Genomic DNA, 24,897 nt, shown 5'->3' on the forward strand with positions numbered 1-24,897 from the left:
AGAATTAGCTTAATATATTTATGATAAAAAAGTTTGGTGTATTCTAACATGTTATAGGTCATATAAAAAACATCTAATAATGTCTCACTTATTAACCTAAGAGTAATTAAGTTTCGCTTCAATTTAAAAGATTAAACCATATTAGTGAAAAGTTCTTTACACAATAAGTCAATTCTTCATAATTTATGTATTGGTTATCACTAATTAAATTATTGGTTATCACTAATTTTTAAATAAAAACACAACACAATAATGATAAATAATGCACTATCATTATAATGTATATATATATAGGATTCTATTTGAAAAGAGCTTCACTAGATTGTTTAGATACAAGCATTCAATTAAGAATGGTAATAAATGGATAGGTAGTGCTTAAACATGTTTATATTGGCACCTATTTGGAAATAAGAGGTATTTAAGGTATCAACAAACTTTATGAATATTTTTTAATTTATGAATATTTTTGTTATTTAAACTATAACATCGTCATTCTATTAACATTTTCTATATAACAAAATAAAAGAGTAAAAAAAGAAAATATTTCATTTTTTTATTTTCTTATACCAAATATTTTTAAAATCTATCTTTTTCACTTCTTATTTTCTCTTGCAACCAAATAAAGTATTAGCGTCGAATGTTCGATTTATGGGAGCGATACTTGTTAGGAAGGATAGTCATAAATCCGTAAAAATATTAGTTTCTTATCCAAAAGAGTGAGGGATATCATCAGTAGTAAAAAATAAATAAAGTATTAGCCTACTCGTCTCTTGTGTGAGAGTACATCTTGTGTCCCAAAATTTATATCATTCCATGATCTTGTGTTCCAAAGTCTCTACCACTCCATGTATCTTGTGTTTCTTATTAGTCAGAAAATATAAAGTTTATATATATTAAATTTATGAATTACTTTTTTGACCAATGAGAAATACATAATATAAATTTCAGGACAAAAGATATGTTTCACTCCTCTCCGTATCCATTGAGTACCTCATTAGCCAAGTCAAACATTACAAATTAAAAATTCTCCAGATTTCGTGTCATCAATGATGTAAAACTGTACCGTACTAACTGGTTTGACCAAAAAACCAGCGAATTGGACCCCTAACCGGTACCGTACATATGTTGAACTAGTCAAGTATCAAAATCAATGAACTGACCGATATTTGACTAAACTGACTGGTTTATACACATATTTTTTTAAAAAAAAACTTAAAAACTTAAACACCGAAGGTGACCTATCTTTCTAACATTTCTTCAATAATTCAAGGCACATGCTTCCAAGACATACTTAGATTACACCTTTTGGTTTCTAACATTTGCGTATAATCTCAGTAACTTTTGTGTAATCCTATAGTAGTGTCTGAATATAAGATTTGGTGCAAAAATATGATATCAATATGAGACAACTTTGACTCCTTGGTGTTAAATATTAAAACTCCAAATTTATTTGTTTTGTAGAGTGAGTCATGAACTTGTGTCATTTATTTATATTTTGCGGCTGTTAAGTGATACTTTTGGATTGATATATTTTTTGTAATTTAGACTTTGAATTTGTTAAAGACTTAAATTATTTGTTTATGTGAATTTTGAGTAGATTATGAATATGAATTATAAATTTGAGTATCTAGCTATTTGATTTTTTTTTTTGCATATGCTCATATGTCTAATTTAACCAACATCTAATTTAATTACTACACCACCGGTTAAACCACTATACCAGTATCCTAACCGATTTCATAATCGGTTTTAACTTAATTTTGATTGGAAACATCTCCCCCTTTATTTTTTAACCAAACTAAAAGGAAAAGGGAATATTTTATGTGAACTATTAGTACTCCTACTAAGTGATAAACAAACACGCATGATCTCTATTCTGGATAGCATAGTCCATTACACTAACATGTTCGTTTTGCCACCTCACCTCACCACTCCTTTCCTTTCTCTTCATTTCCCAACTCGCCACCGTCACCACCACCACCAACCACCACTCTCCGCCGTACGACCAATCATAACCACCGACGGCCCCAACGACATCCTCTCCCTCCAAAGCCGGCGCTATGACTTCTCCCCTCTCCTCTCTTTCCTCTCCACCGATGACTCTAACTCCAAAAACTATTCTCCTCCAACTTCACTCGCTCAAACCGAGTTCCAACTCGCTGAGTCATACCGAGCTGTACCCGCTCCTCTTTGGCACGCGCTCTTAAAATCCTTATGTTTATCTTCTTCTTCTGTTTCTCTTGCATACGCTGTCGTTTCATGGCTCCAAAAACATAACCTATGTTTCTCTTATGAACTCCTTTACTCTATTCTCATCCACGCGCTCGGTCGCAACGAGAAACTCTACGAAGCATTTTTGCTTTCTCAGAAACAAGTTCTTACTCCTTTAACCTACAACGCGCTAATTGGCGCGTGTGCTCGTAACGGTGAAATGGATAAGGCTCTTAGTTTAATGTCACGAATGCGTTGCGACGGTTACCAACCAGATTTTGTTAACTATAGTTCGATTATTCAGTCCCTCACGCGCTCTAACAAAATCAATTCGCCAATTTTGCAGAAGCTATATACAGAAATTGAGAGTGATAAAATTGAGCTTGATGGTCACCTTATGAATGATATTATTTTAGGGTTTTCGAAAGCAGGAGATCCTAACAGGGCTATGCAGTTTCTAGCAATGGCTCAGGGTAGTGGATTGACGCCGAAATCGGCAACTTTTGTTGCTGTTATTTTAGCTTTAGGGAATTTAGGTCGAACTGCGGAAGCGGAAGCTTTGTTTGAGGAGATTAAGGAGAATGGTTTGGAACCTAGAACTAAGGCTTATAATGCATTGCTGAAAGGGTATGTGAAAGCGGGGTTGTTAAAAGATGCGGAGTTTGTTGTGTCGGAAATGGAGAGAGGCAATGTTTTGCCGGATGAGAATACTTACAGTTTGTTAATTGATGCGTATGTTAACGCTGGAAGATGGGAGAGTGCGAGGATTGTGTTGAAAGAGATGGAAGCGAGTAATTTGCAGCCAAATTCGTTTGTTTATAGCAGGATTTTAGCGAGTTATCGCGACAAAGGGCAGTGGCAGAAATCTTTTCAGGTTCTTAAGGAAATGAGGATGAGTGGGGTGAAACCTGATAGGCACTTTTATAATGTGATGATTGATACTTTTGGGAAGTATAATTGTCTTGATCATGCCATGTCAGCGTTTGAGCGAATGCTATCTGAGGGGATTAAACCCGACACGGTTACTTGGAATACACTTATTGTTTGTCATTGTAAGTGGGGGCGCCATGATAGAGCAGATGAGTTGTTCCAGGAAATGCAGCAGCATGGGTACTCGCCTTGCGTCATGACCTATAACATTATGATTAATTCCATGGGGGAACAGCAACGATGGGACGAAGTAACTAACTTGTTAACCAGAATGAAAAGTCAGGGGTTGCTTCCCAATGAGGTTACATACACTACTCTGGTTGATATATATGGAAAGTCAGGACGATTCAATGATGCGTTAGAGTGTTTGGAAGTCTTCAAATCTATGGGGTTCAAGCCAACTTCAACCATGTACAATGCCCTAATCAATTCCTATGCACAAAAGGTTAGTAATTGTATCACCTTTATGATCTAAGTGAATTCTATCAACAACTGTCCCTTAAATAACTTAGTATGTGTTTGGCAGGACAAACTTATAGCTTATTTGATAGATTATAGCTTATTGACTCAATAAAAAGCTTATAGAGCTGTTTCGTAAACCGAAGAATAAAGGGAGATTGTAGCTTTTGAGAAAGGAGATTTTTGCTTTTGAAAGTTAGCTTATGGAAAACTACTTCAATTAGCTTTCCAAAAGCTACAATAAGCTCTTCTAATAAGTCATGTCTTATTTTTATACTTTAATTTTTCAGCTATAACCAAACAAATTTTTTTTACATGCTATTTTAAGTCATTTAACAAATTTCAGCTAGTTGCACAATTAATTCTGTGAAAGAGCTCTAATTCAATCAATATGCTACACAATTATTTTTGCATTGGGGTTAAGATCTACTAAACTAGCTAAGAAAATCATTGATCCTATTATTCTTGTACTGATAACAGAAAACACTAGCTAAGAGACTATGTCAAAAAAAGCATCATATGTTTGTCCAAATTTCATTTATAACTCATTTGATGAGTGGATTGGTTAACTTATAATTTTGGCAATTTACGGTATAAATCTTGGCAGGGTTTGTCTGAACAAGCAGTAAATGCATTCAGGATGATGACAGCTGAGGGCCTTACACCCAGTCTTTTAGCTCTCAATTCATTAATCAATGCATTTGGTGAAGATAGAAGGGATGCTGAAGCCTTTGCTGTGCTGCAGTATATGAAAGAAAATGTATGTTTTCTTTTCTTTCTTTTATACATTTTATTCATTTGTCTCCTTTTCTGGCTGAACACTTTTATATGCTATTTAAGTTCTCTTTCTTCATATTAACTGCAGCACTTAGAACCTGATGTAGTTACTTATACTACACTTATGAAAGCTTTGATTCGTGTTGACAAGTTCCACAAGGTACATAATATAACTCCATAATAGTCAGCTTGACTTTTATGTTTTCATGATCCTTCAGTCTTGCATCTCATTAAAGGAAACTGTTTTCGCCCCTAAATTATCCTGTCCCGAAGCCATGATGCATGTAAGTTAAAATTCAAAGAGAAGTTGAAATCAGCAAACATTTCAAGTTTCAGCTTGTCAATTGACTTGGGTCTAGTTTCATCCATGGTATCCCTTAAATGGATGGTTTGTGATTTTTCATAGAAGAAAAACAATAGAAACTTTGGTAAAAAATTGTACACCCATTAGTTTATTTGTGCCATGAGGTCTAACTGACTAACAACTTCAATGCAAAACCATGCTACATTTTTTGGGTTTCAGGTACCAGCTGTGTATGAGGAAATGGTAATGTCTGGGTGCACTCCAGATAGAAAATCTAGAGCAATGCTACGGTCTGCTCTTAGATACATGAAGCAAACTCTGAAATCGTAATTAAATTATGAAGCACATCTATAAAGCCAAAACAGGGTCAAAACAATTTTCCCACCTGGTCTACATGGTTATAAATCTGGAGGTTAGTGCTAATTTGTAGCTATCGTGCTTACAATTGCATGCCAGACTTAAGTTTTGAAATGAACATTCTCTTGGAAACTGAAATATGGTTTGTGTGCCAAACCAAGAGAAGGGTCAGTATAGAGATGTATAAAAAGGTGTTTTACTATTTTCCCTTTCCTAATTTCTTAGAATATTTCATGGTCAAAATATGAATTTGGTTATCCCTGTCAATACATATTAACATTGTTGCTAATGTAATGAGTGGTGGTTGTACGATGATTATGGACTATAGAGTCTTTCATGTTTGATTTAATGTAATTATCTATTTGGAAAATTCGAAGTACGATGAACTTTTAATTATGAGGTTAATATAATTGCAGTTGCATGGTTTGGCATCATGGATATACGTATTCCAACAGTGCCCGAATGAGAAATGAAGTTACAGAAATCAGGACATGGAATTATTTGGCTTCCCACTATGTATTTATCAATCAATCTTTGGGATTAATGTATTATTATGTGAAATAAAATCTAAATGTACATTACCAAAAGAAAGAGTGAGTGTGTGGATATATAATTACTTAAAAGACATCATCCTATTTCTTCTTCAAACTTAGACGATTAATAAATATGGAAGACAAGCCTACTCATCAGGTAATAACAATAACTAGAGGGTATTCACTTGATTAGTTTAGAGTGTATACATGTAAATGTAATACGCTTGTTACGGTTTTATAAAATGAATTTACAAAATGATTTGAAAAATCAATTGAGTTATTTTTGGACCAATTACCATTTTGTTTTGGATTATTTTGATAAGAACACCCCACCCCTATGATGGATAACAGAAAAGTTACCTGAGTTGGGCATAATAAAGAATCAGATTATATAGCCTGCAAGGAAGTTGCAGCTGCTGCATAGTAATAATGGCAACAATTTAACTTACAACTATTTTCTCAAAAATGAATATACAATTTCACCATTTTCACCTACTACCTGATTCTAGAGAGGGATAGCTGAAACAATTGGTCTTTTACCTTTTGAAATTCTAGAACAGAACATGAACATTAGTAACACTGAAGATAATAAAAAGAGCCTGAAATATGTTCTTATTTCTTGCATTCCAAGTTCAAGCACTTCCATCTTCTTTCCATATCTATTTCTTCTCTCCATCAAATACCCATCTAGATATTCATCTATTGATACCAACTTATCCAACGCTTTTGAATGGATCTCACCGATCTGCTGTGGCCCCACTTTAAATATTGTAAAGAATGCTGCAGACCAGTCATTCAGAACTCTCTGCAAATTACAGCACAAAAATATTCGGATCATAGCCATTGCAGATTGAAAGAAAAAACTGATATCAAATAAATTCATAACGGATGGAGGGAACATACATTGTAGCTAGAGAGATCAATGGGATTAAACATTTTAAAACAGTCTTTCGATGAGGCTGTTCCATCTCCATAAATCTGCCAGTCAATACAAGTCGTAAGGACACCATGAAATCAAAATTGCTAATACTAAAAGGGAGGAGATCCAGAAAACAAACCTCAAAGGTGAAAGCCATGGGAACCCTCACTATGTCATACATGAAATCAGTTGCTGTCCCGTGTGCAAAATACCTGGACAAGCAACTTGTAAGCTCGAGGAAGGTACAATGTATAAACAGGAAAACAAAGACATTTGATCACAAGTTAAGTCATCATAGGTCAACTGTATTTTGAGCAAGATGGTCTCTCCTATTTTAAGTGCTCTCTGGTTAAATTTCATATGCATTGCATGCATGTGATCCAGGAAAAAAAATGCACCCAGGAAATTGCAATGGTCAAAATTTCCCTCTTGCTATGATGTCTACTGAAATAGACATGAGACAGGGATAGAAGGCAGAAGAATAAAACATACATATTCCACCAGAATTAAAGTAAACCTGCAGAACCACCTCTGAAACGGAAACCAATCTTGCATGTTTTTGGCAACGAAGATAGATAATAAACGGAAACATATATAAAGCACCAACATTTGTCGTGGTGAATTTTTTTGTAGTTCTCGCCAGTTTCAAATAAAAATATACTCACCCTACAGAACCGCCTCCAGATCCAATCATGCAATGCTTATGGCAATGGAGATGGTTTACTTCTTCAAGCAACGACTTCATCCGTTGCAATGGCAATCCATGAGGGGTTATATTTTTATGATCATATGGCATAAAAAGAGCCTGCAAGGGGCAGGGGAGGTAAAAACATTGAAAATTGTCATATGTAATGAAATATGAATGGCTGCATACCATGTACACTACTACACTAAATTACATAAAGATGTAATGTGGCACAAAAGAAAGAAAAAACAATCGCTGCAAAATCACTAAGTCATAACTTAATACACATATATACACAAAAATAATTGTACAGACAGATAACGAAATTGCAGCAATAGTAGCAACCACAACAATAGGGGAATAATATAGTGCAAATGACACAGTGAAAGTAGAAGAGAAAAAGTCAAGCAATTTACAGTCAATAATGTATACTATCCTAACATTTACACTGGCATCAGGCATAATAGTGCACATGGGAAAAAGAAATAGAAGCACTATTAATATCACATGTGATATGTTAGCTTTGTTTAACAAAAGAAACTAAACATGTGATAAGGCGTTTTTGTAGTGGAGGAGGGTTTACAGTTTTATCTATGCAAAAGTTGTATCTGTAATGTTACATGGTGGATTTTATCTCTTCCCATACGTGGTTATAAGCATGTTTTGTTGAACCACACCAAATTTGTATGTGATGTTACCGATAATTACTTGCATTTATACAAGAAAATGAAAAAGTAGATATGGTATTTACCAATAAGATGTAATACTAGTAGAATCTATTGGAGCACTTGGGATTCATTGCCAGTATTTCAATTACAAATTGAATTTCCTGCTTTTTTTATAATGTGCATATCCTAAACTAAGGCACAGATATGGATAAGAAGTCAAAGGGAACAGTAAATTTGACTTTAACTTGAGTGAAAAAATAGAACCAAACTTACCTCCATTCCAGAGTGTACATTGACCCATATATGTGGGTCAAATGATATAGCAAGTTTCCGCATAATTTGAGTTTCGGGCTCACTAAATGGAGCGACTCCAGGATTCTCTTCATATGGATCATAATCCTATTCATTTGAAGAATAATAAAAAAGAAAAAAATATTTACTTAAAAAAACACAACTCTGAATTTGACATATTGATGAGAAAGGCAGGAGATTGATGTATAAATTGAGAGGCAAACAAGAAGAATTAGAAGTTTCATTTAGTGATAGTGGATAATGAACACGATAAAGGCGGAAACTTCTATGGTATAAACAAAGAGATTGAAGATGCATAACAAACCTTCTCCTTTTTGCCCCAATCTACACTCCAATTCCGGTTGAGATCAACTCCTCTGCCTGGTACATAATATAAACTCAGGTTTTTTGATATATTAAACCTAGCCAATTATTACATCTAAGATCACAAATAAGTACAAGACCATTTCTTCTCTCACAAAGATCTCCAGCTTCAACAAGTTTGCGCCCATTCAAGTTTTCCATTGGAACCACCTGATGAATAATTAGACATCAGCATCATGAAGATACCATATTTATCCAGTGAATTTTATCATAGTACAAAAAACAATATTATACAATATATAATTGAATGAAATTTTCCTCTAATATTTTCCTTCCAAAACTAACATACAATACAGCTAAACATATTACAAAAAAGTCCTTTATTCAATTGAGGCAAGAAATGGTTGAGCATGCAGATGTATGAGTTAGGTGTAAGACTTTCATGTACGAATTAAAGATAGCAAAATATATATATAATGACTCCATCAGCCTGCATATAGCATAAAATGTGAAAAACTTGGGTGTTAAGGACAAGTCATATATACTTCATATAAAATAATAATGGTGAGTTATTAGAATCTTGATTATCACAGATCGGTTCCATATTGGATTTCATGATTATCACATGCTTAAGGTAGAAGTTTTAACTTACCTTTATGACAAGCTTGTCAAGTGTACTGTTTAAGGTAGCGTGATCCACATTAGGTAGATGTTGTTCTTCACTCAGAATAGACAAAATCCTTAAAGCAAGTTCTGAGGTAATAAGCTCCCTTCCATGCTGCCCAAAACTCTGGAAGACAAGGAATCATCTGTCAAAAAAACCAGAATAACCAATTTGAGAAACTAACCACTACATGACAAATTAGAGCTTTCTCTTAAGAACACCAAATTATAACTATGTTATTGCAATTCCTTCCCTTGTCTAGAAATACAACAAACAATAACAATAATCAAGCCTTTATCCCACTATGTGATGTCGGCTACATGGAAAACAAGCCATGATAGAATTTGAACTAGGGAACTAGTGGAGGAAAGGAAACACTGTTACCACTAGGATACTACTGTAATGGTGTTAAGGGAGTGTTCGGAAGAGCGTTGGATACAATTGTTTGCGACATTAAAGGAGCGTTTGGAAGAGCTTATGGAGAGCTTACTTGGGTTTATGAGAACTGCAACAACTCAAGAGAATAGCCTATGACCTTCTTGCAAGCTTTTTTTAGCTTATTTGAAAAAAAAACTTTATGAACAAATGCTTAACTAAATTGTTTATGCAAATGTGCCCTAAATATCTTGTGCCATAAATGCTTGTTATTAACATCGATAATGTAGAAAACTTACAAGAAGAATCCGAAACTTTGACCTCTCATCATTATCACTTTTTCCCCTGCCATAAGTAACCACTGCAACCTCGGCGTTATAGCCTTTGTTTCCACCCTTAAGTGTCTCCATCTATTTATAAACATCAAAGATAAAGATTATTTATCCTCGAATAGTAATTAGTAACACAGCATACACAATCAAGACAGTAGATACATCATAAACGACCCACTTTGAGTTTATCTGGGTGGCGATGGACCAAATCCCTGATCTCTTCCATCAAATTGCCACTGCAGAATCCCACAAAAGAGTTCAATAAACTAGTAAACAGTTTCACAAAATAAAAGCTGAACAGGAAAATTTTCTTAACAAGACATGTCCTCATCACAGTGATAGATAGAAGGGAGGGCAAGCACAGGTCCCCACCTCTCCCTCCTCCATATATATTGCTTGCTTTCTATGGGAACGATCTAAGTTAATTCCAAACTATTTTTTCTTGTCGTGTCGCGCAACCTACCCAGACTCCTGCTTGGAATAGTTGAACACCACTATCATTTACTTAAAGGTTTGTAGCCTCATAAATATCTAAGCAACATAAAAGATTTTCAATATTTGAGTAATCTATTACTGTTTAAAAAATTAATAATAATAATAATAATAACTGGTGATATATTTTCACACAAGCTATGTAAAAGCGAGTCAAACTAATAAATTTTATGATAGGTTTGGCCACTCCCTTCATATTCTCTGGATCCATTTAGTTCATGTAATTCAATGATTCATCAACGAACTAAAATTTAAATTCACAACATGAATAGTAAGATAATTCACAACACGATTCAATGATTCATCTTCACATAAGCAATATAACGCATAATTTATACTTCCTTGAGATTAATTGAAGGATTAAAATGTTAACCTGAATTAATGGTGATATAAAACATAAGATTCCGATTTGCAGAATTGAATTATGAAACTAAAAAGTGGAGATTCGAATATATTGAATATGAGAAATGAAGATCGCAAGTTACCTAGAACGATAGAGATGATAATTGATTGGGGTAAGTGAAGAAGAATGAGTGAGATTGTGTGATTTAGCATAAACAGAGAAGAGATCTGAAGAAGAAGAAGCGAGGAATATTGAAAAGAAAAAGAGAAAAGAAGAAGAAGAAGAAGAAGAAGAAGAGAGAGAAGCCATGGCAGTTAGATAAGAATCAATGATTCATTCATTCATTTCAGTGTTATTGTTTGATTCAGAGTGTGAGAGTGATTGAGAAAATAATAATAATAATAATAAGTATATAAGAAGGATCCATGATTTTTAGGAGAATAAAGAGTATGTTACTTTTTGTTTCCATGTTCAACGGTCTTGATGCAACGCGGTTAACACCTCCACTACACTCTATACATTTTTTTTACCACCTGTTATATCCAAACCAATCTCTGATAACATTTGGAGAAAAATGGTGTATACAATAGTATAAATTTTTTTTACATTGTTATTGTATAATTTACTATTTATTTTAATTATTATTGACTTTTAAATAAAAGTAATACAAATGAATGGTGAATGATAATCTTTAAACTTTCACTATATAAATATTACACTTCTAACATTTGACACAGTGTTTGTCAAACATTAATTATTATCATTAGTTACTAACAAATAACAAATAGAATCATATTTATGTGATGTGGATCAGTTTTGCTCTATTTTAATTTTATTAAGGTTTTAGATTCAACTGTCCATTTAATTAAATTTATCATTATCACCCATAACAGATTCATATTTATATTTTTTTTGAATAAAAAATGTTACACTAGAATATAGTAATTGAAAAAAAAAATATTATGTTTTAGCATAATAATCTTCTTACCAACAAAACGTTGGTTAAGTGGTATAAGGCTCCACTGAATCTTCAATATTGATGATTCAATTCTTGAAAGTTTCACTTGTTAAGATGAACAACCATAAACACTAAAAAATCAAAAAAGATGAGAGAGTTCGCTTGTAGTATTAAAAAAATCCGACTCATCTCATGAATGACCAAAGGAGTCCTAGCATATATATTCATTTCTTTTTGCTTCTATATCATCCTAATACATTGCTCCAATTTTACATGGAATCTTCTTCACTAGAATAACAAATTATTTAATTTTTAGTTTGAAAGTTAACAAACTACTGCGAGTAAATGTTTAGGAACATCTCTTGTCCCATTCCATGATGGCAAATGCAATTGTATAACATGCCAATTAGTGATGTTGGACCAATTGCTTAGCCCTTTCTTCCTAATCGTTACAAATCAGACCAAACTAATCAATATCATGTCTTCGGTTCCAAGTATATCTGGTTCGACCACTTCATCAATTTTAGCGGCCAAACCAAACCATGTGGCATAAGTTTAGCAATGTGGTTCTTAGAACACTTCTAAACAGATGTTGACAAGAATTAACAAGTTAACAACATATTCAATTTGAGATATGCATAAACCACTTCAAAAAAATATCGAGATGTATAAACACACCACTTCATAGTTCTTACAGCGAAGTAAATAATAGTGCGACAGATGAAGGCCCATCATTATTGGAATTGAAAATCCTATGAAGAACCATTTGGGGCAAAACAACAGACTCCATTTCAAAAACTGATCAACCAAGAAATCCCCAAAATGGGTTTCACTTTGAAATAATTATTACATAAGTTGAAAAATAAAGATGAAAAAAAGTTGCCACGGCAGATTAACCGGTCAGTGCAGAAGCTCCAGAGATAATCTCAATCAATTCGGTGGTAATTGATGCTTGACGAGTTCTGTGAAAAAAATTGAACAGAGATCAGCGAACCATGCCAAAGCTTAAAAAAGAGTATAAAATGACCATGATAATAATGCAATCATATAGGAAACACGGAGATGGTTAATACATCCCAATCACCCAGATTATTGAATGTAAGACAAACATGCACAAGAAAAAGACAGAGACCTGTTATAAGTGAGGGTGAGACGGTCGAGCATGTCTCCAGCATTCCTGCTTGAGCTGTCCATGGCAGACATCCTAGCTCCTTGCTCACTGCAAGCATTCTCCAACACCGCATTGAACATGACCTATGCCAAAGTGAATAAAGAAAATATTAAGTATAATATGGAAGAAATTGGTCAAAGAAGAAATATAATTAACATAGAGACAGGAAAGTTTTTTTCTGGAACATTTCCATCTATTTGATTCCATCTGATAACATGTATGTGGATTAGACTAATTATTAATTTCAATTATTATCAAAGCATAAGTTGACAGCCAGAAGCAAAGTTAGCTTATCAAGAAGTTTCCAACATTGTACTCACACAAGAAAACTGGAACTCAGCAAGATTCTGGAGAATTTCTGATTTTGTATCACCACCTTCAATCTCATATGAGTCCAGCTCTCCAAGCTTTCCCCCAGCTTCGGCCTCTCTCTCCACAACCTGCATAAAAATCGCATCAGTTAACAACAATATTGAAACAAACACAAGGCATAACATCAATGTGAAATATTGCAAGACATTCCTTGAAGCCTTTCTTTTAAAAAAGTGAGACCAAGACTTTGATGTTATGACTCTGGAAAAAAAAATGACACAGTATATAATGTTATTTAATAGATAGACATACCTCAGGAGATAATACAGTCGACACTGTTGGAAGAAAGGAGACAACTGATTCAAATTTGTTGAACACAATCCTTAAGGCATCATATTCAACATTCTTTAGAATGTCATCAGCCAGGACAGACACCTGAATTCAAAATAAAACAATTAGAATGAATGAAAAGGGGCATAATCAGTGCAGCAGTGTATAAATCAATCATATTTAAAATATATCCATTTCAGAGACAATTTTGATTTGTAATAATCAAAATCCACAAGTTCCACTCTTCAGCAGCAAACAAGCACCAACCCACTAGAAAACAAGTTACAAATTCACATTACATGATATGCTGTTACTGTTGTCCATCATAACCTCTTAACTTCCGCTGCTTAAAAATATAAAGGCACAAATGTATGATTGTTAGAAACCATATCACTACAAAATATAATTGACCTGAGTATAGTTCAGAGGATTTTTCTGCAACTCAGTTATGATGATCTCAATGTCTTTCTTCGAGTCACGTGTCAATTGAGCCTTAGCCTTCTCTCCCAATATGACATACTTTGTCTCCTTATCAGGCCCTACAGCAGTAGATATGTATAATTGGAACCAATCAAAATCACTTTGTACATTGAATCAGCAGAAAACAAAGAAATCCTATTTGTAACTGAAGACTGAACAAATTTTAAAATAATTGAGTATACAGGTGAAAATTCTAAAGCTCTGTAACTAAAAAACCCTTAGAAGTATTTATTTCTTAAACATTAATTCAAACGTCTCTCTTGCTTTGACTGCATACTTATTTAATAACTTGTTATAACTTATAATCATGCTTTTAAACATAATACATGTGATGTGACAATATTCAATGCGCCACTTTTTGTCAAAATATTAAAAAGGAAAAGCATTCAAGTGCACTGCAGCATATGTAGCAAAAAACGTATCATAAGAACTGATAATAAGTTCCGTATTAAAGCTATCTAAATTACCGTTTGGGATACTCCACAGCTGCTATCGTAACCTACTAACTCAGTATACTACAATGTTCACTCCTAATATTTCAAGCTTTTAACAACTGGTTTGCTAGTTGCTGCTGTCATGGCAGGAAGTCACATAGTATAATGTCTAAGCCTTACTGTCTCCTTTTTAGCACAAAATCTAGAGACCACCTCGTTGGAAGTTGGAACTTATTAACAATCTCATCGAGGTATATTACTCAGAAAAGGAGTTTTTTAGATCAACAACAACATAACATAGTTTTAGCAAAGAGTTAAAATATCCATTATTTTTGGAATATTAAAGTTTAAGTTGAAAGAGCAAAATGATTTTATTACATCAAATCTCAATTTTTATTTGATCATATAGTAACATACATATGGGATCATTATCATTCATAGATTTTAGCATATAAAATCATCAGCTATTACAAATTAAAATTCTCAAACACTTCTCTTTGATATTTAAAACACAGCTTAAACAAACAAAGGGTATTTAACATTGCAAACTTCATAATATCTGAAAATAAAGTGTGCACGAAATTACCAGAGTTCAATTTACTCAAAACCCTGCTTATCTTCACAGAGGTAGAATTGATTCCACCACACAGACCTTTGTCTGAAGAAATGGTAACAACAACAGTTTTTTTGACACCAACACCTGGGCACAAAAACAGGAACGGAAGGGTCAGGGTCAGAGAAACCATAACATAACATTCACAAATGACGGTATATGCATGTACCAAATTGTTAATTCATAAAAATCCAATGAAGCATTTGCATTTTTGTGAAACAGACAAATCATACAAACATGAAAGCTACTAGCAGAATACATCGAATTTTGAAATCGAGATAAGGTAAAAGCATACTAGGTGTGTCACCCAGAAGGGCAGTAAATGGCTGCCAAAGGCCACGCGAATTTTCAGTTCTAGTCTGAATAGCTCGTAGCTTTGAGGCTGCAACCATCTTCATAGCCTTGGTGATTTTCTGGATATTCTTCACACTCTTCATACGGTTTCTGACTGCACATTGCACAAATCAAAATAATTAATATTTTATTCGGAAAAAAGACATAAATCTAATTAACATAAATTCTTATTCCATAACAAGAGTAAAAATAGGAGATGAAAATGAATCGCACCTATTTGAGTTGAAATAGATCGAGCTCCAACGGGGGCTTGATCTCTATAATGAACCATGAAAAATAATAAATAACCGATTAACAAGCATCGAAATAAAGAGATCAATAATCAGATAAAGAAAATGAGAAAATGAAAATGGAAAATGAGATCTGAGAGAGAGAGAGAGGGAAATTACAGAGAGGGAGAGGAGAGAGAAGAACGAATGGAATGAGAAGGGAGGAGAGTGGCGAAACGCTTCCCTTCGCGACGGAGAGCAGCCATAGCAGACATTCTTCGCAGATTATTGACAAACCCTAACGAAGCGTTCGTTTATTGTTTGTTTCACAAGAGGAGAGAGTTCAGTTGTATACACAAACAACTCGCACGCACAATGCTTTAAGGGAAAAACTCCACCGGATAGCTAGTTTTACTTACCAATCCATTTTTTACAACACGTTAAAAAATAAAAAATAAAATGTAATGTTTGTATGAGTTTTATTCGGTTGCACATCTGTTGTGCTATAAGTTGTATCATTATTTTATTATTGGTCAAGAAACATATGTAAGTTAAAAAATTAATAATTAATTATTTTTCTGATCAATTATAGTTGATGGCATATATAGTTGCACAACTTGTGAACAGTAGATGTGTACCCATTTTATACACATTTATTAATCATTCAATATTTTTTTATTTCTAGTTTTTTGAAAAAGTAATGCAAATGAGTTATGAGTATTACAGTGAGTATGTATAAATTTTTACGTTGACAATTTATAAATATATCTGCGTTACTTTTATTCAAAAGTTAATAATAATTAAAAATAAACAATAAATGATATAGTGATAGAGATAATAATATGAGTTTAACCCGACGGACCAACCGTTTGGGTTTGCATTATAAAGATTTATAATGATACATATCTTTATACTTAAATTAATGAAATTGTTTAACTTGATGTAGATCATAAAAACTAAGTTTACCGATTCTCCTTCTAGTGTGTACATCCATGAAGCCGGCGAATATTGTGTGATATTACATATTTAATTTTTATATATTTCATTTTTTGAATTAGAATGTACTTATTGTGTTCAGTGTACTTTATATTATATTTTTGTGTGTTTATGATAATGTTTAATTTAAGATGAGATATGGGGTTAATTAATGTATTGGTAGTGGTTGCTTAGGATTATATAGTTTTTTTGTAAAAATTAAATAATGTGAAGGACAAAATAAGAAATAAAAATTACACAATGAGATAAGTTATTTCAAGTTTTGACTTTAGTAATATATATATATATATTATTAAACTACCATTTCTCCATATAAAATAAATATTTTTTCTTAAACAATGTCCTAAATGCACCCACCTGTTACCATTCTCTTTAATAAACATATAAACTTAATGTAAATCAAAATTCAATACATTTATTAATTTGTTCTCTTATAATAAGAGGGATAAATAAGAAGATAGTAACAAGGGAGTAGACAGAAAAGGACAATGAAATGCTTGTGAAAAGGGAATACACCACTTATAGTATAAATAGGTGTCTTAACTTAATAGATCTTAGATGGATTTCTAAATGGCATTAATTTGTGTTGTTCTTGTTTCCGAACTTTGATGGGACCTCTAGGACTTTGCTTAGTTTTTTCATCAGAGGAGAATTTTATTTAATTTGATGTTTGGGCTGCTAAATCTTGTTCTCTGTTATGCTTCAACTTTATGCTACTTTTACCCAACAGTAGAATGAAACAAAAAGTGGTTTGAGATGAATTTCTTTTCCACAATCCAGATATCAAAGCATGTAATATAAACTGATGCATAATAGCTTTTTGTTTAGGTAGATATGGTTGATTTATTAATCACTTGTGGATTACTCTAATATAAAATATAATAATAAAGACAAATTTCCAGGGATAAGGGTAAAGGAGAAGTTTATTAAAAATATGAAACATAGTTCAAGATATCTAACACATCCATAAAATTAAGGGTAATGAATATATACATGAGAAATAGTCTTGCTTCTATATGCATCATAGTTTGACAGGCAAACCTTTCTCCAAAATTTACACTGAATCCCCTTCAGTGTGATAGAGAAACCTGCTAAAGTTCACAATCATAGAAGATCTTCAGTTATCTGCATCTTCTACTTTGTCCCACTGCTACTTTCTCTTCCGTCCCCCCAAATTCCTAGCTACCGAAGCAGATTTGTGAGGAAGTTTTGCAACATCTGCTGCAACAGAAGTCTTTTTTACTCCATACAAATTGCCATTACTGTTTTCTTCTTTGCTTTCTTCCCTTCTATAATATACCTGGGATTTCAGATTGAATTAGCAGCTTATATTTTGCAGGGAAAAACAAAAGAAAAGCTTTAACTACGTAGCTCAAAGATACTTTGCAGCTAAAAAATAAGTTCAACATGAAAAAGTGAGCCATTAGTATTGATATAGTCATACTGGGTTTGAGTAGTTTGCAAGATCCCACCATTACATAAAAAGGTATAAAATATGCAGATAACCATTATAAAAGGACACGAGCAATACGAGAGGTGAGGGCATCAGATAAACATACCACGCAGGTACGAGAGGGGGAAAGGACCTTGAAGGAATTGGGGCGATTATTAAAATTTGTTTCAGCAACTCCTGGTATTCCTTCTGGGGATGTGAAGTGATCTGTATCGTGCCCCACCTAGGAGTGGAAAAATGGTCAATCTTGTCAGCACAATAGGAAAAAAATGACAAGGAATGCATTCAAGAACCACAGAATAATAGCAACTGGGCTGAAGTTCAAAAATCATAGCCAGGAGCAAACTGTCCCCCCCTACTCTTTTCTTTGTCGTGATCTGTTACAGACTTACAGTCACTTTTCTCCTTTACTTCCCCTTCAGCCAATCTCATCCCCTACCGTAAGCGCCAATAGGCATTAATATAAATCATTGCAGTTGATCAGAATCTAAGGTTCGAGGAGAGGACGGGAAAGGGGGGAAATAAGCCTCCAATGGATTTATAATTTAGCTTTTAAAATTATAACAAAAAGCAAAAACTAAGGGAAGCATTTGTAATTTCAAACCATTGTTCAGTTCCACCCGATTATACCAAGTCTAATATCAGAGAGATTAAAGCTTCTTACTCTTCCACGTCCTCCAAATTCCCAAGCATCACTATCCAGTGCAACTCTATATTTCCCAGGCAAGTCACACCCAACTTTATACCTGTATGTTACAGCGTTTCAGCCAAAGCATTTGTGGTTAACAGTTTATTATTAAAGCACTATTTATAGAAAAGGTACTAGGTACAAAACCAAATGCACAACCTGGTGCCATACTACATACCCTTCATAAGTATTCTCTGGATGAAAATTGAATACAAACACAAGATCTCCACGCTCAAAGACTATAACCTATAAAAGAAAAACCATTATGTATTTACTATTAGCATAGCAGAGTCACACTTGAAAACCATCTTCACAACACATTTATATTTTCTTGAAAGCAGACCTATTTTAGTTAGTCGTAACGTAACACTTTTAATTGACTAGCAAAAGCACCAGATTACAAATAACAATGCTTTATCAATGAACATAATTTATGATATAGCATTATGACGTCGTTCAATCTATGTAGCCGACCCAATCTAGTGGGACAAAGGATTGGTTATTGTTGTTTGTAGTTGTATCATTTGGAGGCATAATCACCTTGTCTTCTTCGTTTGTGCTGCTCACTATCTGCTTGTTAGATGCAAGGAATGAGAATTTATCATCAAGCAAGTTCATTGCTCTGTCAAATGAATACATGAACTGCAAAAAATCCCAAAAACAAAAACATAACATATCTCAGACAATCAATAAGCTGCAAGAATAAAAGAAAATAAACAGAGATCAGCAAAAAGGGGAAAAGAGGAGCTCTACGAAATCGGATTATGTAGTTGCCCTCTGCAACGAAAAAATATGCAGAAATACAATGCCCATTTTTAACCATATGATTCTGAGTGGAAAACGAAAATCTGAAAACGGCCTAGCCTCAAACCCTAACATGCCATCTGAACAGTCACAGGCGTATATTCAAATCCTGATGAAAAATTAAACTTATGAATTGCCTAAGTTGATGACAATTCAAAAGTGTGTTACATGTATCTGTTCATACTATTTTCTTATCGTTTATATTAAAATCATACGTGAAAAAATGTACAAAATAATGTTCAAATAGCATACATATTTGACAAATTTATATTTGCTTGATTTGTTTTAACCCAATTCAACAAGGAATTAGGATTTTATAATGTGGATAATGATTTATACTTAACAGTTAGACAAGAATGTAATTGATCGTGAAAAAGTATAGCTTGATTCATAAAATAATCATACAGGCAAAACATCAACTTAAGAACTCAATTGATATTAAACTTAATTTGGGATCTATTGCCAAGAAGGTATCAGTGTTCTTTGTTAAGTTTATAAATATTGGATCTATAGCCTTCACCCGCACCACACGACAGAGAGAGACTATTACCTTGTATCTCAAGTGATCTGTATCGACCAAATTCCACTGACGCCTGCACTTTTCATAACTCCACCCATTGCCTTCTCTTGGGAAATCAATCCAATCCGGATGGCCAAACTAAAAATTCCCACAGGAATTTGATTTAACAAATGAAAATGATTAGCATACAACTATAACAAAGACATCGGGGTGTATGAACATCACTAGCTTAGAGAAATGCTTATCTGTTGTGCAAACTAAATAATATGCAAATAATTACGAAAGGGCTACCTTGTAGGAACAACCTATCCAACCCTACCCAAAAAAGGAAGAAAAAGTTCATTTCATTTCTACACATGTCAAATACTAACAGCATCTCCTGGGCACTTTTTTCCATAAACAAATATCATTTTTCCCCACAAAAAGATAAAGGTCAGGACACTGTACAATACCAATGTGCAGCAGTTTTGCAGGCATAAGAGTGAAGCAATACATATACCTCATTTCCCATGAAATTAAGGTATCCCTCTCCGCCTAATGCCATGGTTATGAAGTGTATCATCTGCAAAAGATTAACAATGACCACTATAAAGCAATGATAATTATTTATATATTATCACATTTGCGATCCATTGCTATATGAATGTAGTCCAGAAGTTTTATGATCGGATACACAACCTTGTGAAGAGCAATCCCTCGCTCAATAGTAGCAGAAGAATCAGTCAAACAAGACATTCCAGAATACATTTCTTTATCCATTAGGAAAAATGCAATAGTCTTGTCCCCAACAATGGACTGTCCAAGGAAAAAACTATAAGACACTCATAATGTTGCCATTAAAATACAATGAAATAACAAAATTCTTGATAAGCTGCCCCTTGTAATTTCCATCACAAAAGGAACTCTTACACATGTTGGCTAGGCTCATACCTGGTCATGGCTTTCAGCATAAGAGACACACTTCTCGGTGTATCTCCTATTTGTCAAACTCCAAGATATTTCCTTCATTGACCATTCATGGTCTTTCTTGTTCTTCACGTAGTCAATCCACCTGTCAGGGATTGCCATGGCCAGACGATAGTCAAAACCGACACCCCCCTCAGAAACTGGTCGGCCAAGTCCAGGCATGCCAGAAACATCTTCCGCAATGACAGTTGCATCAGGCAGAATATCATGGATCAGACAATTAGCTAGCATCAGATAGACAATAGCATCCACATCTGTTCTTTCACAGAAATATTCATTATAATCCCCTGTAAATGTAGTGTTGATTCCATGATGATGATACAGCATTGATGTTACTCCATCAAATCGAAATCCATCAAACTTGAACTCCTCAAGCCACCACCTTAAATTAGATAAAAGGAAACGAAGAACTTCCCAATTGGCATAATTAAAGAGTCTACTATCCCATAATTTATGATAGCCTCTATCTCCAGTGTGGAAGTAAGACTCTTGTGAACTTTGGCCAACATCAAACCCGTTGAGCCCATCAGTAACATTAGTACTAGCATGACTATGGACAACATCCATCAAAACCTGCAAACCTAGGCTATGAGCTTTATCTATCAGATACTTAAGATCTTCAGGGGTCCCAGATCTACTGCTGACAGCGAAAAAATTTGTTACATGATACCCAAATGATGCATAATAGGAATGCTCCATCACAGCCATCAACTGGACTGTATTATAGTTATTTGCCCGGATACGGGGCAAAACTTGATCTGCAAATTCCCTGTAAGAGTTTATTCGGGATTCAGAGCTACTCATTCCCACATGAGCCTCATATATCCGTGGGGCCTTGGGCTTTGGTGGACGAGGATATTTAAACTGATACCTGCAGAAAAAAACAAGCGGGTGAACAAACTGCTGAAATAATTTCATCCGTACATTAGTGTCTCTGTTAGCATTGATCCTTCGGTGTGATACTTTTTTCTATACTGAAGATAACAAGTTAATCTATAGTCTACACATGTGAATACTGGGACCTCTCTGAAGGTGGTGGAGCCCAGTAGACACCATCATATGGTGCAGCAAATTTGGTAGGATCAACAGTAGCATATTCAATCCAAGCAGGGATGCGGTCAACCCAAACTCCACCACTGTGTCTGAATCTAAATTTCACTCTTGAACTGTGAGGTATAGCTGGACTTCCACCAGCATCAGGGATCTTGATACTCCAAACGCCAAATTGGTTTTTTTCCATCCGATGGTTGGAACCATCCCATCCATTGAAGTCACCAATAACTTGTGCTTCCCTGCATTGAAAGAAGTATAACATCTGGAATAAAAAAAAGTGAACAAAACAATGACAAAATAATTTGTATCTTCAGAGATAACTTACTGCGCAGCAGGTGCCCACTCACGGTACACAATGCCACCTTCTTCTCTGTTAAATCCAAACTTCAAATAACCTAAAAGAGAGAAGAGGGAAAGGAAAACAAAATGAAACATTATACTAAAAACTTACAAGTCCAGCATAACCAATTGATTGTTCAAGCAAATTAAAACATTCTACTATGTTTGGTTGTGCATGCCAGAAAACTTTATGTGATTTATCTACCATTGAGTCATTGACACTCTGCCAAGTATCAGTAGAGTATAACCTCGACTTTATCAAAAAATATAGTTTGTAGTTATGCATAGAGTCTTAGCAGTTATCTCAATTTTGTATGCATGGATAATACATAAAAATGGAAACCATAAGTAAAACAATGCCAACAGTTACAATCACCTTGTGCAAATTCCTTAAGGCCTCCTTCATATTTTTCGAAAAGCTTTTTCTGATCCAAAAATCTCCTCAGTGTATATCTGAAATGATCTTTATATTTTCCTAGGGATGGATCAATGCGCAAGATGCCAATATTTTCTAAGTCTCCCTCAATAAATGACATCACTGACTTGTCATCTGTCATAACACTTATGCCCTTGAAACCTGACCTCACCTAGTTGAAAGAAAACACACTGAAACAACTTATCCACATTCACATCTGAACATAACAGATATACAAACTTCGATTTTCTTTTCAAGCGATGGAGAGTATTGTCACAGACATACGTTAGTAATTCTTTTAAACATTTAGAGAACTAGATAGACTAGAATCCAAATGTTTCATCACATTTTGATTACTCCCCTTCAGTCACTCACTACCAACAGGGAACGGTCATGTTGAAAAAACAAGTAAAGTTCAACACGAATATAATCAACTATGAATACTTTTATTTTTTTAGTTGTCACCTTCAACATATTAAATGCTTAAACTTTAAAGGGAAGGTGGTGATCCAAAATCACCTATGAGGAACTCCCCACAGAGCCAAACACACTAAAGTTTATATTATTAAACAAAAACTAATTTTAACAGTGTTCCACCTACGCATAATGGACCGATCATATACTATTATCTTGGCATCTAAATGACTCTGAATATCAGTTAGGACAGCACATTTGCATCCAAGTTTCTCAAGAAATTTTGAAGCAATTGTTTAAATAAATGACATCATAAGTAGTCAAGTGAAGTATACCCTCTCAATTATTGGTGTTCTTGATCCGAAACCGAATCCATTACATCCATGTAGTTTTTGATCACCGACAATCAAATGCTGCTTATTTCTCGAAGTCTGTTAGAAAGACAAAAATAGAAAATTACAAAACATAACAGATAAATGCAATAAACATGCAGAGTAACTAACAAGCAAATAACACAGATCAATTAAGTTTAAAAATAAAACAAAAATTGAAGATACTTGTAAAGATCTAAACAATAAACATGAATGCATGAGTTTTAATCTAGTCTCTACTCTTAGAAAGTTTTGAACATAAACGTGGTGTTGTTTGTGATAATTAGAATTCAATTCAGAAGTGATTCACTCAATTGTGACTTCTAACTACAAATATAGTTTACAAAATCAAATGTTACATATCTAGGGTTAAAAGAATGAAATGTTGAAGAAACAAAAAAGGTGAAAATAGTGAAATACTTGAGTAGTAGAGGCAATGCTTAAAGATGCAGAAACGGAGAATGAAGGATTGAGACCCAAACAGTTAATCATTTTCACACACAGAAGAATGTTAAAGAAGAAGAAGTTAAATAAGTGTTACAAATCAGAGGGACCCAGTTTTAAGATGAAAATAATAAACGAAGGAAAGGGAAATGATATTCAAACAACAACGTAGGAGCTTACATCTGTTGCATTTTGACTCTTTCAGTTTTCACGGTCAAATATTATTAGTCCATTTTTAATATATACTTTCATACTTACAATTCATCTTAGTGTTTTTTGTTTCACACGTCGTGTATTCTCGTACTTGAGACAATTTTGTCCAAGCCGAAAATAACCTAAGTTTCAACTCCAACATTGTATCTTTATTTATGTGTTATGTTCTATAACACACGTATATACACATATATATATATATATATATATTGCTATGTTCTAAATCATATTAATTATATTTATACATTTTTTTAGAACTTAAATCAATCCCACAACCAAATGAAGAGAAAATATTGATTTTGATTAGGTGCTTTATTATCAATTTAATTGTTGTGAAAGTATTATTGTTATCAATCATCAATAGAACATTTTAAATGTTAAAATTACGTTGCAAATGCTCATATTGTTGTTGTTGATATATTGTTGTTTTATTGTCTTGTTATTATTGATGTCTTGTAGTTGATGTTGCAATTTTTTACTTTTATTATTATTGTGTTATTGTTTATTACTATTTTATGATGTTGTTTACTTATACTATTGTTGCACACATTTTAATATTGTTGAACAATATTTTTATTGTTGTTTTATGCTTAGTTGTTTTTATGAGTTTTGAATGTAAGTGCAATTTGAATATTTTATAAAAAAAACTGATCCAAATCGAACTGAAACCGATATAATATTTGGACAGGATCGGAT

At 33.7% G+C, this 24,897-nt stretch overlaps 4 protein-coding genes across 6 annotated transcripts; 1 reads left to right on the top strand and 3 right to left on the bottom strand.

Moving 5' to 3' along the window:
• LOC109326433 (pentatricopeptide repeat-containing protein At5g42310, mitochondrial) lies at positions 1,826 to 5,729 on the top strand. 3 transcript variants are annotated; one of them, XR_002105233.1, is made up of 5 exons: positions 1,826 to 3,586; positions 4,208 to 4,360; positions 4,466 to 4,537; positions 4,901 to 5,229; positions 5,455 to 5,729. XR_002105233.1 is itself a non-coding variant. In XM_019559117.1 (4 exons), the coding sequence occupies exons 1-4, from the start codon at positions 1,865 to 1,867 to the stop codon at positions 5,009 to 5,011; spliced, it is 2,058 nt and encodes a 685-aa protein (XP_019414662.1). In that variant the 5' UTR covers positions 1,826 to 1,864; the 3' UTR covers positions 5,012 to 5,438. The 3 variants fall into 3 exon arrangements, 1 of the variants encoding a protein (XP_019414662.1); XR_002105234.1 differs by having other exon boundaries at positions 4,901 to 5,093; XM_019559117.1 differs by lacking the exon at positions 5,455 to 5,729 and having other exon boundaries at positions 4,901 to 5,438.
• Positions 5,931 to 11,061, bottom strand: LOC109326437 (mast cell carboxypeptidase A). Its single transcript, XM_019559122.1, has 11 exons — positions 10,807 to 11,061; positions 10,008 to 10,065; positions 9,797 to 9,907; positions 9,111 to 9,248; positions 8,599 to 8,668; positions 8,460 to 8,515; positions 8,117 to 8,242; positions 7,156 to 7,295; positions 6,630 to 6,702; positions 6,475 to 6,549; positions 5,931 to 6,376 (listed from the first exon to the last, which is right to left on the bottom strand). Exons 1-11 carry the CDS (start codon positions 10,971 to 10,973, stop codon positions 6,077 to 6,079), a joined length of 1,314 nt encoding a protein of 437 aa, XP_019414667.1. The 5' UTR covers positions 10,974 to 11,061; the 3' UTR covers positions 5,931 to 6,076.
• Positions 12,243 to 15,898, bottom strand: LOC109326441 (ATP synthase subunit gamma, mitochondrial-like). The gene is made up of 9 exons (XM_019559127.1): positions 15,706 to 15,898; positions 15,530 to 15,573; positions 15,258 to 15,410; positions 14,936 to 15,049; positions 13,847 to 13,974; positions 13,418 to 13,540; positions 13,114 to 13,233; positions 12,755 to 12,876; positions 12,243 to 12,584 (listed from the first exon to the last, which is right to left on the bottom strand). The coding sequence occupies exons 1-9, from the start codon at positions 15,798 to 15,800 to the stop codon at positions 12,515 to 12,517; spliced, it is 969 nt and encodes a 322-aa protein (XP_019414672.1). The 5' UTR covers positions 15,801 to 15,898; the 3' UTR covers positions 12,243 to 12,514.
• On the bottom strand, positions 17,425 to 24,088 carry LOC109326585 (1,4-alpha-glucan-branching enzyme 1, chloroplastic/amyloplastic-like). The gene is made up of 14 exons (XM_019559289.1): positions 23,965 to 24,088; positions 23,509 to 23,604; positions 22,721 to 22,931; positions 22,331 to 22,400; positions 21,975 to 22,244; positions 20,917 to 21,823; positions 20,665 to 20,781; positions 20,486 to 20,548; positions 20,017 to 20,124; positions 19,203 to 19,304; positions 18,841 to 18,908; positions 18,639 to 18,720; positions 18,081 to 18,197; positions 17,425 to 17,821 (listed from the first exon to the last, which is right to left on the bottom strand). The coding sequence occupies exons 1-14, from the start codon at positions 24,034 to 24,036 to the stop codon at positions 17,672 to 17,674; spliced, it is 2,433 nt and encodes an 810-aa protein (XP_019414834.1). The 5' UTR covers positions 24,037 to 24,088; the 3' UTR covers positions 17,425 to 17,671.

The sequence above is a fragment of the Lupinus angustifolius genome, chromosome LG14 (assembly GCF_001865875.1).
Source record: "Lupinus angustifolius cultivar Tanjil chromosome LG14, LupAngTanjil_v1.0, whole genome shotgun sequence".
Lineage (NCBI taxonomy): Eukaryota > Viridiplantae > Streptophyta > Magnoliopsida > Fabales > Fabaceae > Lupinus > Lupinus angustifolius.